This window comes from Astatotilapia calliptera, chromosome 11, assembly GCF_900246225.1.
Source record: "Astatotilapia calliptera chromosome 11, fAstCal1.2, whole genome shotgun sequence".
NCBI classification, from domain to species: domain Eukaryota; kingdom Metazoa; phylum Chordata; class Actinopteri; order Cichliformes; family Cichlidae; genus Astatotilapia; species Astatotilapia calliptera.
In genome coordinates, this window is record NC_039312.1 from 7,560,584 (window position 1) to 7,576,266 (window position 15,683).

General features: G+C 42.9%; 1 protein-coding gene and 1 long non-coding RNA gene across 4 annotated transcripts; one reads left to right on the forward strand and one right to left on the reverse strand.

The window, feature by feature from the left end:
- Window positions 1–16: 16 nt before the first annotated feature.
- On the reverse strand, window positions 17–5,124 carry ubxn11 (UBX domain protein 11). Of its 3 annotated transcripts, XM_026184409.1 has the most exons (14): window positions 4,866–5,124; window positions 4,723–4,763; window positions 4,258–4,353; window positions 4,045–4,145; window positions 3,899–3,950; window positions 3,738–3,817; window positions 3,590–3,656; window positions 3,279–3,496; window positions 3,116–3,193; window positions 2,919–3,042; window positions 2,725–2,828; window positions 1,586–1,659; window positions 1,056–1,199; window positions 17–968 (listed from the first exon to the last, which is right to left on the reverse strand). In XM_026184409.1, exons 1-14 carry the CDS (start codon window positions 4,934–4,936, stop codon window positions 797–799), a joined length of 1,422 nt encoding a protein of 473 aa, XP_026040194.1. In that variant the 5' UTR covers window positions 4,937–5,124; the 3' UTR covers window positions 17–796. The 3 variants fall into 3 exon arrangements, with proteins under 3 accessions (XP_026040194.1, XP_026040193.1, XP_026040192.1); XM_026184408.1 differs by having other exon boundaries at window positions 2,985–3,042; window positions 3,279–3,656; XM_026184407.1 differs by having other exon boundaries at window positions 3,279–3,656.
- Window positions 1,064–2,763, forward strand: LOC113031895 (uncharacterized). The gene is made up of 3 exons (XR_003273820.1): window positions 1,064–1,117; window positions 2,179–2,313; window positions 2,699–2,763. It is a non-coding gene; the product is annotated as an uncharacterized LOC113031895 (long non-coding RNA).
- Window positions 5,125–15,683: the final 10,559 nt, after the last annotated feature.

The following is a 15,683-nucleotide window of genomic DNA, read 5'->3' on the forward strand; positions in this document are numbered from 1 at the left end:
AGACTGTTCCTGCAGATGTGTCAGCTGCACATTCATAATGAGTCCAGGGAAGAGATTGTCCTTTAAAAGACACAAATTAGGAGATTATGTCCTACCACCAGCAGCCTGAACCTTACTTTTATGTTTACTCAGAATTCTGAACGTATCATCCAAGTATTGCAGCAGAAACAGACTCATCAGACCATGCAACATTCTTCCAGTCTTAATCGTAACTTCAGCGTCCTGGTCTCAACTGACAGCAGCCGGTGTGGTCCTCACCTGCTGTAGCCCACCTGCTTAAAGGTTCTGTGTGTTGTGTGCTAAGAGATGCTCTTCTGCATATTGTGGATGTAACAAGTTACTGCTCCTTTCCCATAAGCTCTAAGCAGTCATTCTGTTTCTCCTATTTCACCCAGAGAACTGCTGCTCACTGAACGTTGTCTCTGAACTTTAGAGATGGTTGCGTGGAAAATCCCAGCAGACCAGCCCATCTGGCACTAACCGTTCTGATGATCTGTTTGAACTTTAGCAGGTCAGCTTGAGCATGTCTACATGCACTGAATTGCTGCCATGTGATTATCTGATTAGATATTGGTGTTAATGATCTGTGTCCCTGTTAAGATAAGAGCAAAGGTATAAGAAACAAAAGGAATAATGGCTCATTGGGATTTTATTTCAGTGTCATGGGTTTGTGAATGCTTTTGGCCTCACTGTCACAGAACACAGTCGTCATTAATAACATCAGCAACACCTTTACTTCTGCTCACGCTCCGCTCTGCTGTGAACAGCACTGATGTAACAAGATAAAAGTAATTCTTTAATCTTTAACAGCTTTGTTGACGTCGGCCAGTGAAGGATCGGGCTTCCTCTGTCGCAGCAGTAGAGTGGCGTTTGTCACGATTCCACGCGACTGGAGCGTCTGACCATCATCATCATAGTTGCGCTGTGGGAATGCGCTGATGATGTCATAACTGGGCACACCGCCCCTTCTGTAGTGCAGCGACAAACAAACAGCAGGCTGGGTCACGTGATTGTAAAAGCAGCGGTGCGGTCAGTGCATTGAGATGTGTCCTCACCTGTGTTTGTCCAGGAACCTCCGCAGGTCACCGACTGTTTCCGACGGGGACATTTTCACTATGTAAGTGTGGCTCCCGTCTTCTGACTTCACCTTGAGAGTGATGACATTACAGGCAGGCTGGTAGGCGCTGAAAGCCTGCAGTCTGGTGGCAGCCATGACGCATTATGGTTGTTAGAAAAATGTGGGTGAAAACTGGAGCGTTGCATCACAAACACGGTCACCAGCTGATGGCTGCCCTCATTTTCAGATCAGCACATACAGTAATCTCTACAATCTGGACGATCAGTGGCCAAATCGGGATTTAAGCAGGTCTTACATCAAGTGTGGTGTTCTTAAATTCCTTTAACCCACTTTGTACTTGTCATTTTTTTCATGTGGTATTCATTTGGTATGGCAAATGTTTTTAAGCCATGCTTATTTGCACAGCATGAGTTTGTGATGACTGACACCCTCTGGTAAGTCTGTTAACTGGCAGAGACAAATATTTATGCTATACACATAAAAAATAAAAGAGAACATTTGGTTTACCTCTCAGTACTCGCTTGCAGTGACGGTGTATCTATCAGTATCACTGAACTGCTGCTGTCCACATCAGATGTACCCTGGTAGAAGCACACTGATTATCAGTGCTGTCTTATATATACATGAGGACTTAACCATTAGGCCCTCTATAAAGATTTTCCCAAGTGTTGCTAAACAGAGAAACAGTGGAACTGAAATCAGAGATTTGTGCAGGCCTTTAATGACACTAATGACAATTAATGTTGATTTTGGCCTTCTGGAGCCTGGTCTTCACCAGGGGTGACTATGTTTTGGGGCACTGTCGTGATTAAAGACAAAGCAACAACCCAGACACAGGTTTACTGGTGACTGCTTGAGATTTTGCTCCCAAATCTTCACATATCCTTTTATTTTGATTTCTTCCACCTTGAAGAGATTCCCAGTTCCAGACACAACATAATACTGCCACCACTGTGTTTCAATGTGGGGACGTTGTTCTTTGCTTTATATGTCTCTCACTTCTTTCTCCAAACATAAAAAGCATCTCTTTGGCCAAAGAGCTCTAGTTTTGTCTCATCTGATCAAAGCATGTGCTACTAGTATCTAAAATCTTTCTCCAGGTTGTCCTTCAGTGAGTTTGGCATGAAGTTATCTGTTCTGCAGAAGTGGAGTTTTTCTTGTTCTGCAGCTTTGCAGTCCATTCCTGTGCTGGATTCTAGTGATTATCTTCTTTGAGACTATAATTCACGACTCGAGTAAGTCTGAACGGATTTCTTTTGTTTTTGGTAGCATGCTTTCTCAGGTGGCAGCTTGAAGTTTTTATAATGTGAGAAAATTGGAAGCTAACTCTCAGTTTCAACTTAGCTTCGAGCATTACAATGTTAAAGCTCATCATTGCACAGCAGTAGTGCCTGCTATGGTTTTTCAGGGAACTAATAATACTGATCCTGGTAATTTTTGCTTTTTTCTGAAATGGTAATAATAGTTGATGCTTTATAAAGAAAACTACAATGTTTACAAATGTTATGTTAAAAAGTCCTTGGTCTGTTTAAAAAAGCACTCGGAAAAATGTTGACGAAGCTTTTAAACTTTGTAGGGTGGCTGGTAATTTTGTCCTCATCTGTATATTTGTACAAACAGATAATTGCTGCTTCTCTACGACTCACCTGCAGCTTTGCCCTCAGCGAGTTCCTGATATCAATCACTCGGCCGGCCTTCACCACCAACTTCGGCAACTTTTTCAGGAACTGATCTGTGGTCAGCTTCTTGCCTTTGAATCAGAAGAAAACATGAGAATGACAGCAAAGTCTCTGAGGATCTGCACCGCGGCTTTGATCAGGGTGACGTTTGCAGAACAGACCGGGGAAGTGAGAACTCAGCGAGCTTGCTGATTCATCTTTGTCCCCACAAACAGCCTGTCCTTTACCAGAAAACGTTTCCCACGGGAGCCTAGAGTTGAATTCCTCGTATCGCCTGTCATGAAGCTGCAAAGAGAATTTTTGTGAAGACAGTCGATTGTTCCCAAAAACAAAATAAGAAAAGGAAACTGAGACTCACCTCAAAAGGTACACCATCCGGAAATCTTTCTTGAAGCTCAGATGGAAAATAGCCATCCATTAGATCTTGCATGCACTGCTGCAGGGACCAAGAGTTTACTTTTAACCAAGGAAAGATTCCAGTTTAATATAGACTTTGATTTTCCTTTTTTAGTGTAGCTAACCTGCGTGCTGTGCTCCTGATATGAGCGGAAAGGACCATCAAACATTACAATGCCATTCCTGTAGAGCCTCAGTGGAATGGGATCCTTTTTTGCCAGCTGTGCTCCTGTCGCTGTCATTTGCACAAAAGACTCTCCTTCCCCTAGGAGGACGTTCAGTTCTCTGATCCTCTGCAGCACGAGATCAAAGTTTATGTGGACGCCTCTGCCACCAGAAGTCTCTGCAGAAGACAACAAAACAAAACAAAAACAGCACAGCTTTAACATACAAAAGACACGGAGGGATTGCAGGTCTGCAGGACTGGTGGATCTACCTCGCTCTGCAGGATCACCAGAGTCTGTATCTCCCACCCAGATCAAACCATAATCATTCAGAAAGTCCTGCAACAACGACAGCAGCTCAGTGAAACCTCCACACTGATAAAATCACGATCTCATACTTTATGAACACACCTTACTCACCTCCATCTCATGCACTTGATTTTGCAGTTGTTGGCACCGGCTTTCGAGATCATCTCTGCTCCTCGGGTCATGCATGCTTCCTAAATCCACACAATCATGAAAACGCTTTGATCGACTTAACATAAATCAAACTCAAGTCTGTGCCTGCTGTAGGTAATTACCTGACTTCTCCTGAACCCTCAGCTTCTCCTCTAAATCTGAAATCTGTTTATCCTTGGGAGGAATGATGAAACCATAAAGTGAGGTTTAAATATGTTTAAAGGATGGCTGGCAGTTTTGGTATTCGTTGAAGGGGTTGCATGCTCACTTTGCGCTCTATCTCCTTTGCATGGCTCCTCACTGTTTTCTCCAGGAGGGTCACTCGCTGCATCATGGCAGACATGAGGTCAAAGTTGGTCGGAGGACACCCTGGAAACCAGCAATTAAGTATTGGAAAAATAAAACGTATAATCATTTTGTATGTGATAAATAAAAGAAGATATATTGACACTGGAATATGAAGCATTGTGTTAAAGCCTACCTTTCTTTAATGGAGCTCCCGTATTTGAGGTGGAGGCTTCGTTGGTTGTAGTGTGAGAGTAATCAGAAGACTCATCGGCCAATTCAGCCTCAAATTCTAAAAACAAAAAGTATCATGGTTATAAAAGATGTTTTGCTATTTTTTCAACTGGAAAAGTTACCTGATAAACTTATGATCAGTTTCTCCAGTAAGATATAATTGTTATTATTCGTCAAATGTGAGGATTTGCCGCATTTTGCTCATCACAGTTTAAGTTATTTATGTTGTGGACACATGAATACTGTTAGATCTCCACACACTTTAAATCAAACAATCACAGTGTGTCTAAAGTGCAGACTTTGAGCTTTAATTTGAAGGGTTTAAAAGGAAAGTAGTTCTAGTTCTAGCTGGGATGTATTTATTTATTCTGTACTTGTACTTTACTGAATTTGCAGCGCTGCTGGTGATCTGTGAGTGCATCGTTACCTTTCAGCAGATTCCTCCTGAAAGGAACTTTTGATTTGCTCCTGCAGGTCGAAGAAAATTAAGTGTGGCGACATGATTGATACGTTTATTCTGCACAATAAAACTACAGTCCAGTTTCTACCTGTGTGGAGTTAATCACCTACCCTTGGTCTTTGTGAGCGCCCTGCAGAGGAGTGCGTTTGGTTTTCTTTAGCATTGACAAAGGAGAGCTCATTTTAAATCCAAAGCCTGAATATCCCACACTTATTTCTTCTTTGGACTTCTTTCTGTTCAGAGAATGAACTATAACAGAGGTTCAGAGGGATTTCCGGTGTTTTCTCAGTTTGTGTGGAGTCCGTTTCCAATAGCAACAATGTAACGTATTAAGTGAAGTCTGCAGAAGTGCCTGTTTCATCCAGAGGAGGTCGCTCTTTCTGTCCTCACTTTAAAATTATTAATTCATTTCCAAACTAAGTGATTGTAGTTTTTTTTAATGTGAGAAGTCATAAATATTTAATGTTTTATTCATCATAATAAGATGTATTATGAAATGTAAGCACTGGTGATGTCATGTTGGGAAACTAATGAGACAGAAAAACAAAACAAAAAAGCCTTTTTTTCATGAAAGATAAACAAACATTGATGAGTGGTGTTTCCTAAATTTGCCTTTACTATTTAGATGCCGTTAACCATGGATACTCAGAAATTATGACGGCAGCAACTAATCTTTGCCATAACATTTTTTCTTCCCAACTTTGACATACAGACATACCGCTCAGGCGGTAGAGCAGGTCATCTACTGATTGGAAGGTTGGTGGTTCGATTCCTGGCTTCCCCTAGTCTGCATGCCAAATATCCTTGGGCAAGATATTAACCCCAAATTGCTCTCCGATGCATCCATCGGAGTGTGAATGTGTGTGAAAGTTACTTCGAAAGCACTTAGAACAATAAGCTTGTGCGAATGGGTGTGAATGGGTGAATGCACAAGTTGTGTAAAGCGCTTTGAGTGCTCAGAAGAGTAGAAAAGCGCTATATAAGAACCAGTCCATTTACCATTTATGGTAGAGGTGGGCAGATTGATCAAAATATCGATACCAAAGCTTGTATTGGTATCAGATCAACACTAGCGCATTAGATTGATACTTTTTTGCCCTATCCTCTAAGTTCAGTATGGAGCCCACTGAATTGTATTCAATTTTTTGGGAGAAAATAAAAAATAAAAACACATTTTCTGTTGACTGTCACATTTATTGTATTTATAACCGATAGTACAGAAGTTGGTCCAAAGCCCTTTAGAGACAGGCACATTTACGTCACAGATCTCCAAAATAAAAGGTTTTGTTGTGCAAACAAATTACTGTGGAAAGTAATTAGTGGTTTAGTGATCATCTGTGCGTTTAATACACATTATTAGTCATATTTAAAGCACATATTCAACTGGATACACAATAAAATAGTACCTTCAGAAGCAATCTAATTACTTGTATAACCTAAGAATAATTCAGTGTCTAAGAATAATTCAGAATTAATAACCACAGTTTTCAGTTTAATACACCAGTTTACGCTTTAATTATGAAACCTGAGCCAAAGGCTTAATCATGTTGACCAGAATCCTCCAAAGTAAGTTTGTTTCAGTATTGTTTACACCATTGTTTCAGTCTCTTAACTACATAAATGCTGTCCATGTTATATTAAGCAATTAAAAACAGGATAGATAATACAGAATACAGATTTCATGCTGTAGCGCCTCAGCAGCAGCAGGGTAATATGCTTCCCTAATTACATATTTCCAAGACGAATTTGCATGACATACAGCCCACGTGTAACACACGAGGGCTGTGTGCTTGATAGGTTGCTGAAGTATAACACTGATTTCATGGAATTTATTGACGTTGACAGTGAGGTAGTGTTACGACATTAAGACATTAAGGACTTTGATAGATTCCATATCTTCCTGTCAGCCAGAGGACCACAGATGGAAACCTCTCTTGGGGAGACTAGTCAAAATCAGGTACACTTCGCATTTACTAAGTCATAAAATGTGTTTCAACAGTTATTAACAATTAGTCAGGATCAGATTTATTTGCCAAGTAGCAACTACAAGGATGAAATCAATTTAATTATTATTCAGAATTTATTTTAGTCTCTCTAAAAATCTATCTTTATCTTCCCTGTCTCCAAGACTGGAACAAGTATTGCATCACTTTGCAGTGATCCTGAAGCATCATCCAACAACACACCAACCGCAGGGGATATGCATCGGTGATCTAAAGAGTGCAACCAGGCAGTATCACTTTATTGCCTTTCTATCTATCTATCTATCTATCTATCTATCTATCTATCTATCTATCTATCTATCTATCTATCTATCTATCTATCTATCTATCTATCTATCTATCTATCTATCTATCTATCTATCTATCTATCTATCTATCTATCTATCTATTAGGGGTGCAACGATACTCGTATCGATATTGAACCGTTCGATACAGTGCTTTCGGTTCGGTACGCATATGTATCGAACAATACAAAATTTGTAATTTATTTTATCAACTTTCCTTCTGACGATGCTGTCTGTGTTGAGCGCTCAGTGAATCTGCGTTCGACTACTCCGCCTAGGCTGCACTGTCGAGCCTAGGCGGAGTAGTCGAACAAATATATATATATATTCTTCCTCAGTTCAGCAATCTGTATGTAAGGATCTGGTTCTGTTGATACAGAAAGAGAAAAAAGGGTGTATAATCATGTGCTACCAGCAAAAACCTCAGCCAACTTATTTACAGTTTTTCTCAGTCGCTTTGGTGCGTTCCTCAGAACACCATTAACATTTGCACAGCAGTTAGTGCATTTCCCAAAACAATTAGTGCAAACTGCAAAACCTAGTGGATAGCCTGCAAAAGCACGTCACATGCACAGAATTGATTATCCATACCTCAAAAGCAAGTATCCATGTCAATGAAACTGTCAGTGCCATCAAAATGAAAAGTCTTGACACCATCTTTATGAACAAGATAGTCAAATGGCATTGTCATGTTTCCACTATGACAGTTTATAATCTCAGTGTTTCCCATTGCAAAAACAATTGGTGACACCTGAAAATGCTGACGACAGCACTATGGCCTACCTGTACAGCCATCTGAAATGTGCAGTAAAGTCACTGTAGATGTTATGGGAGTCTTGGGAGTAACTGAGACACTGAATACGTACGTTTCACATTTCCATTGTGTAGAAGTGTTTGTAATCCTACAGAATTGTGCAAAAGAAAAATATGCTACAGTCACTTGTTCACTGTAGAATACATGTAAACTTAAAATCACCCATTTGGTAGAGCTGTGCACTAATGTGAACAATAAACAGCACATGTAACAGTACAGTAAATCATTCTGGCACATCCAGACGTTCCTGTCTGTCTGGCCACATATTTTCATCTACATCACAACAGATGTTATCCCTCGCAATGCAGCGAGGAAAGTATCTCCTGGAGTGGCGAATCCATCCTCTGCAGGACCCTGCTGTGATGTCGTCACATGCTGCATCCATGGCTGCTAGCAGGGCCATTTGCTCATGTGGATGCCGGTCATAAACTTTCCACCTCCAGGCAGAGAAAAACTCCTCTATTGGATTAAGGAATAGGGAATATGGAGGGAGATATTCAACCAGAATTCTGTCATGTGCTGCAAACCACTCTCTGACCAGATGGGAGTGGTGAAAACGGACATTATCCCAGACAACAACATACTTGCTGAGTTGGCCTCCACCTCTCTCATTCTCAGGGACTAGGTCCCTGTAAAGAGTGTCTAAAAATGTCAGGAGATGTTGGGTATTGTATGGACCAAGAAGGGGGATATGGGTGAGGACGCCGTTGTCTGAGATGGCTGCACACATGGTAATATTCCCTCCGCGCTGACCAGGGACTTCAGTGGTTGCCCTCTGTCCAATGCGATTTCTTCCACGCCTTCTGCCTTTGGCCAGATTGAAACCTGCCTCATCAACATACAGTTTTTCTCAGTTGCTTTGGTGCATTTCTCACAACAGAATTAAACTTTGCACAATAGTTAGTTCAACCTCCACAACATGTAGTTGTTTTGGCACAACCTTGTGCAAATGCCTTTGGACATGAAGCAGTTGAGTAAGTACAAATATCTAAAGAATGGTCACTTTTGACTTGCTATTCATCACTATCTCCTTGCTTTTATCATGAATGTCACAATTATTTATACTTGTACCGGCTTAATAGTCATTGTCCTCACAACTAATAGTCTTCATTTCATTGCTTGTGTCAGTGCACTCAAAATTGTTGAACATCTTGTCAAACAATTTGTACACCCATTTTGAAAACCCTATTTTTAAGGAGTTTCCATGAAAATCTCCATAAATTACTTTTCTCTTTTTTTTTTTTTTTTTTTTTCTAAATGACATCAGAAACAGCAGTATGCGACATTACGTGATGGCAGAGCTTCAGTTCATCCTTTGTCTTTTTTTTTTTTTTTTTTTTTTTTTTTAATAAATAGGACAGGGGGAATGAATGAGAGAGAGAGGGGGAGAGAAAGAAAGAAAACCAAAGGGGAGAAGAGACGGTGAGAAGGGGGGGGGAAGAGAGAGAAAAAAAAAAAAACTCCTGGGTCACCTGTATGGAGAAAAACAAACAAACAAACAAACAAACAAAAACAAACAGAGGAGACAGCAAACAACAAAGAGCAACATAATAATAGAGAAAACAAAGCACCATCACAATAAACTAGCTAGTCATAGATATCAGTATTTACTAAGTAATAAACGATATTGTGCAGCACGCAAGATAGACAGCGCACAGTGTGCTTTGAGGCAGCAGCCAAGAAAGCTTTAGTCCGCGTCTGTGAATACCCATGTGTGCATACCTGTGTGGATCAGCATGCTTGCATTCCAAAGGTTTCTCCATGTAATGATCTGCTAGGGAGTGTGGGGGGGCCACAGCCCCGTCCTCCAGGGTGTGAAGCGGGTATGGAGGAGATCAAAACTCCAGACATCCAGAGGCCCCCAGAACACAAGAGACCATGGAAGACCAACAGAGGGGCAGCTGCGCCACTGTCCCAGAAAGAGCTGAGGAGAGTCCCAGATGAGGGCTCACTCAGCAGCCGCGGAGCAGAAGTCAGGGGGAGTTGCAGTGACGCGCCCGTGAGCTCCGCCGGCCCCCAGCTGCGCCTGAGTGACCGAGCCCTAGGCCGAGAGGCCGGGGGCACCCCACCTCCAAAGGGGCCCGAGCGAGCCCCAGGCCCCAGGCCCCGACAAGCGGCCGCCAAGGAGTGAGCCGGTGTGTACCCGGACGCCCACCCCCAGACACAAAGAACCACCAACACACCGACACCTGAGGGAGTCCGCCACCGGCAGGGGAAGTGGTGGTGGGTGGAGATAGGCCTCCAATCCTTGGAGGGCCTGAGGTGTCCCCAGAGAGGTGGCGTCTGATACCCAACCTGACATATAGGCACAGACATACAGGCACACACAGACACAAACATCCATTCCCACCCTCATGCTCTCATATACACTTACTCCACACTCAACCAACGTGGAGACAGACATAAAGAGACGCTGTACACACAATCACACTCCCCAAGCGTACTCTACAAACCGGGTCTAGGTACCCTTGCCCCTGGAGGGGGGAATTGCACCCAGACCCAGGTGGTGTTACCCTTTTCCCTGCGGTGGGGAGAGGCAGACCACCCCGACTCCGCAGCAGCAGGGAGGCCCCACACCCCAGACCGCAGTCGGACGGCCAACTCCTCCTACTAGCCCTCCCGCTCCAGCAGGCCGCAGAGAATGGGGGTGGGAGAAGACTCCAAACCTCCCTCCACTCGCTCGTTGTAGTGTTGATGCATATGTGTTCTAAGGTGCAATTAAAACCCAGGAGGGCATGGAGCTACCTGCCAAGGAGCAGCAGGTAAGCGCATAGTCCCTCCTGCTAACCCTCAATGACTAAGTGTATTTAAAATTGAGAGGTGGGCAACGACGTCAGGGGTGAGGTGTACACCCTGATGGTGATTTGGACTCCGTGATTGTGCCCACCCCCAAGATCCTATATGTATGTGTAATGAGAGTGTGAATAATGTGAATGTCTAAGTTGTGGGATAAAATTGAGGCAGAGGCAGCCAGAAGGGGACAGGGGGGGGGGGTAGCCTCCTCTGCACCCTGGTGACATACCCCCACTCCAAGGCCCTGCATGTGTGGGTGGTTGTGGAGGAGCGGGAAGAGGGAGGCAGCTGGAGATGGGGAGGGAAGGAAGGGAGGGGCAGGTAACCCCTCCCTGGGGCCAGCTCCCCCGCTGACCCCAGTAGGCACTCCCACCCTCCGCGACCCGCCAGGGAAGGGGGGCCCAGGCCCATCAGACCGGGGCCCAGTGCAGTAGCGCCCCCCGGCTCCACAGAGCCCTGGACAGTCCACCCAACCCCACCACAGAGAAAACTGTACCCACCCCACCAACCACACATCTTCCAGACTACATAAGACGGTAAACGCCCAGGCTGAGATCTTCCTCCACCTCTCCTGTATCTCCCCCTCCTGCAGAGAGTTCCTGAGAGAAGAAAGCTCCTGCAAGATGTGACCATCCCCCCCACCAGTTGAAGAGCCCCCCAGGCGGCTCGATGCACCGGCGGCACCCTGCTCCAGGGCCGGGCCCCCATGCAATTACTTTTCTCAGGTGAACCTTATCTCACACTAATGAAAATTGGTGTGTGTTACTCTTACTTGCAACCAATGAAAAGCCTCTTCTACCCAGTCACAGGTGACGAGTGAAGGAGCTCCGTCACCAGTATGTACAGGTAAAACATGTTTGCATATGTACCTCTGTTTACTGTAAAAGTTTAGGCCATGTCCTGCACTTACATTTATGCATGTTACTGTAATCCTATTAACAATTCAAACTGTACAATCTGTTGTGCGAAATGCACCATTACAGACTTTTTCATTCTCATCCTTTGTATAGCGTATCCTGGAATTGGAAGCCAGGGAACCCCTGCACACGTTTGTATATCTTGACAAAGCGGGATTCAATCTCGCAAAAGGCAGATGGCGTGGACGAAATCACATTGGAGAAAGAGCCACCATTGATGTCCCAGGCCAACGAGGAGGAAATATTACAATGTGTGCAGCAATCTCAGAAAATGGCGTTCACACCCATATTCCTCGTATTGGTGCATACAATACACAACACCTGTTGGCTTTTCTGGACGCTCTTTATAGGGACCTAATCCCACAAAATGAAAGGGATGATCCTGGTGACAATCGGACAATGTATGTAGTGGTTTGGGATAATGTTAGCTTCCATCACTCTGCTGTAGTCAGGCAGTGGTTTGCAGCACACGGCAGGATGCTTATGGAGTTTCTTCCTCCTTACACTCCATTCCTAAATCCAATTGAGGAGTTTTTCTCTTCCTGGAGGTGGAAGGTATATGACAGGCATCCACATACCCAAATGACCCTGCTAGCAGCTATGGATGCAGCTTGTGATGACATCACAGCAGCGTCCTGCAGAGGGTGGATTCGACACTCCAGAAGATACTTTCCCTGATGCATCGATAGAGCTGACATTCGCTGTGATGTTGATGCAAATATGTGGGCAGACAGACGGGAGTGTCTAGATATCAATGATTGATATGCAGCAGTGTCTGTTTTTCAGGGTTTTGTTTCATAACTACTGCAGTAAGGTTTACTGTCTAAGTGAGTTTATGTTTGCTGTAAAATGTTTGATTTGCTGTATTTCCCCAGTTGCACAATGCTGTGAACAGTTTCAATTAAATATTATCAAGAGTGCATATGAAGTGTCTTGATTTTCCTTTACAATTTATGGTTTTCAACATGCCATGGATGCTGTCCAGACTTGACATGTCATTGGGGAGCACCTACAAAGAAATCCGTCACAATGAGAACATGTTCAAACCATTTGATTTTGTGACCAAAGGTGCTGGTGTAATGACTTGTAATTGTGACAGCCCTGACACTTTGATATAAGTACTTGCTTTTGATGAATATATTATCTGTTTTGATTAAGGGACTTGCTTTTGAAGCATTGACTACTTATTTTGAACAACTGACTTTTCTTTTTGATGAAGTGACTCACTTTTGCAAGTTATCCACCATGTTTTGCAGTTTGCACTAATTGTTTTGAGAAGAGCCTTAGTAGTGGTGCAGAGATCAATTCTGTTGTGAGAAATGCACCAAAGCAACTGAGAAAAACTATATATGAATGTGTGCAGTGTTTCCCTGGCTTCCAGCTCCAGTACACGCTTTAGAGAGAGACAGAAATGCAATGTCACAATATGCCTGTGTACAGTAACAAACAGTAATGCATGCATTTGGTAAAACACATTGTAGAGTATGTGCTGTGGAATTGCAAGTGTACTGCATGAAACTACGAAGTACTGTAAAACAGTTTGCAGTGCAGAACATAGAAGACCAGCTTTACCTGCACATACTGGTGACGGATCTCCTTCACCCTGTCACTGTTTCGTTCAAATGGCACTTTATACAATTGCTTCATGTGGATTTCATTTTTCTTGAGTACTCTGTCAATTGTTGAAATTGAAACAGATTCAATATTGCCAAATACCGTGTAATTCTCTATGACAGCGCTTTGTATTTCTCTCAGCTTTATTGCATTGTTTGCAATGACCATTGCACAAATGGCTTCTTCTTGCTGTGGGGTAAAAAGGGGCCCTCTTCCGCCTCCGCGAGGTTGTCTTACAATCCTATGTGGTGCAGAGTGAACTTTTTGTGAAATTGCAAATACAGTACAGTAACATGTGATGTGTCTGAGATGGCACAGTACAGTACAGTGTATTACTGTTTGCATACCTGTTTTCCCTACGGAATGTTTGAATGATTGAACTGGCAGTAGTTCTTCCAATATTGGGTTGCACCCTTCGACCAGCCTCCTCCATGGTGAGGCCGTGATTGACAACATGGTCCACAATTGTAGCCCTTATTTCATTAGGAATCCGCCTATATCTGCCTCTTCTCCCTCTTCCCCCTCCCCTTCCTCCCCGCATCCTCACCCCTCTTCCACGGTGCTGACCTTCCATTTTGTGTCACAGAAGTGTAGAAATGGTACACACTAGCTCCTGCGCAGTTTATATATGCTTGCCAATTGGGGATTCACAGGATTCATCCATAATTGACAGTGAACAAGTTGTTTGTCATTGGTTACGACTAAACTTTCACACGCCTCCTCATGAGTGACAGCTGTAATTCACCTGAGATCAACTGTTCAATTTCGGAGACATTTCCAGGAACAATGATACAGAAAGGTATAGGATTTGCTTGACAGATGGCCAATATTTGGCATGTGATAACTAGTTCAACAATTTTGTGTGTGATGACTCAAGCAATGGATGTATGGCTATTAGTTTTATTGGGAACGACTATTCAGCATCCATAGGTATGATTACTTTTGACTGACATGACATAAGCAAATGGAAATGTCAGAAAGCAGCAGGGAAATGTATGGAAGCAACTGATTCATGTCCAAAATCATTTGCAGTTTGTTCAGAGAGAGGAGAAATTGCTACTATGATGTGCACAAATGACTGAGTGTTGTGGAGGTTGAACTAATAGTTATGAGAATTTCAATTCTGATCTGAGAAACGCACCAAAGCGACTGAGAAAAACTGTATTATAAATGTTACAATCATTCCACTGGTGTCATTTCAATTGCAATGTAAAAAAAAAAATGGGTGTAATATTGTTGCACAAATAGAAATTTGTCTCATTTGAATGTCGTGCTTTGTATCTGTTCACCTCCTTGTTTGTGTGGTCCTCACACTTGTAACTAGGGCTGCCACAAACGATTATTTTCATAGTCGACTAGTCACCGATTATTTTTGCAATTAGTCGACTAATCAGATCATGCATCCGTACAGCTTATTGCACCAGCACGCATCTGCTCTTATATAACTATCTTTAGCTTACAGCTTTAAGTGTTTAAGGTATGTGCTAACTAAAGATAAAGACAAGATGATAGTTTATTAAATTTTAATGAAATCTGCAGATTGTTTCGGTGAGGTTTAATAAACTCCTTGCTATCTATAATATAACGGGAAACCGGAGTATATTCTTGAGCATCTCACACTTCTCATAATCAGCTGTCTGCTTGACGTTTATTCAGCTGTGTAAAAACTATAACTTTAATCTCAGCCAAACCGATTTACTCAGGAACCAAGAAAATACTGAAAAAGGCCAAACAATAACATTTTAAGTTATCTAAGTGACTTATATATGTTTAACCTGAGTAGCGAAAGACTGCGGTGGGTTTGAAAACGATTTGCCGGGAGTCCGGTGTTCTCACGGACTCTAGTGAGCCTTGAACCCCAGTTAGCTATCGAGCTGGTGGGTAACAGACACCGCCGAAAACATCAGAGTGCTTTTGAATATGTGGTGTCTTGATAAACTGTGCAAATATTTAAGGTTTACACTAGAGATGGACCGATCCGATATTACGTATCGGTATCGGTCCAATACTGACGTAAATTACTGGATTGGAGAGAAATAAAAAATGTAATCCGATCCATTAAATATCAAAAAAGCACCTCACAAACATGGCGACATGGCGTAACTCAGCTCATAACCATAGCACATTGGCGCAATATGCGTCACGTGATAGAGCGGCTGTGTGTATTTGTCGCCTCGCTACCAATCCGGCATTTCATCTCCGAGGAAGTGATCCCAGAGAGAAGTAAAGCAAGTGTGTAAGTTCATCTCTGAATGTTTGTAAAGCATTTCCATGTTAAGCTTAACAACCGATATATGGAGCGACTGCCTCTCCCTCTCCTGCTGCTACTTCAATCGTGATACTGATCAATGATCAGCTGATCGGCTTTTGTTTATCGCCCACTTCGCGCCAGAAAGAGGAAACCAGCAGCTGAACAACAGCAGCACGTTTAAGCTTGATAAGCTGTTGTTAGAATTTATTTAATATTACTTTCTAGACCAGGATCTTTTTCTATGTAGCTGAC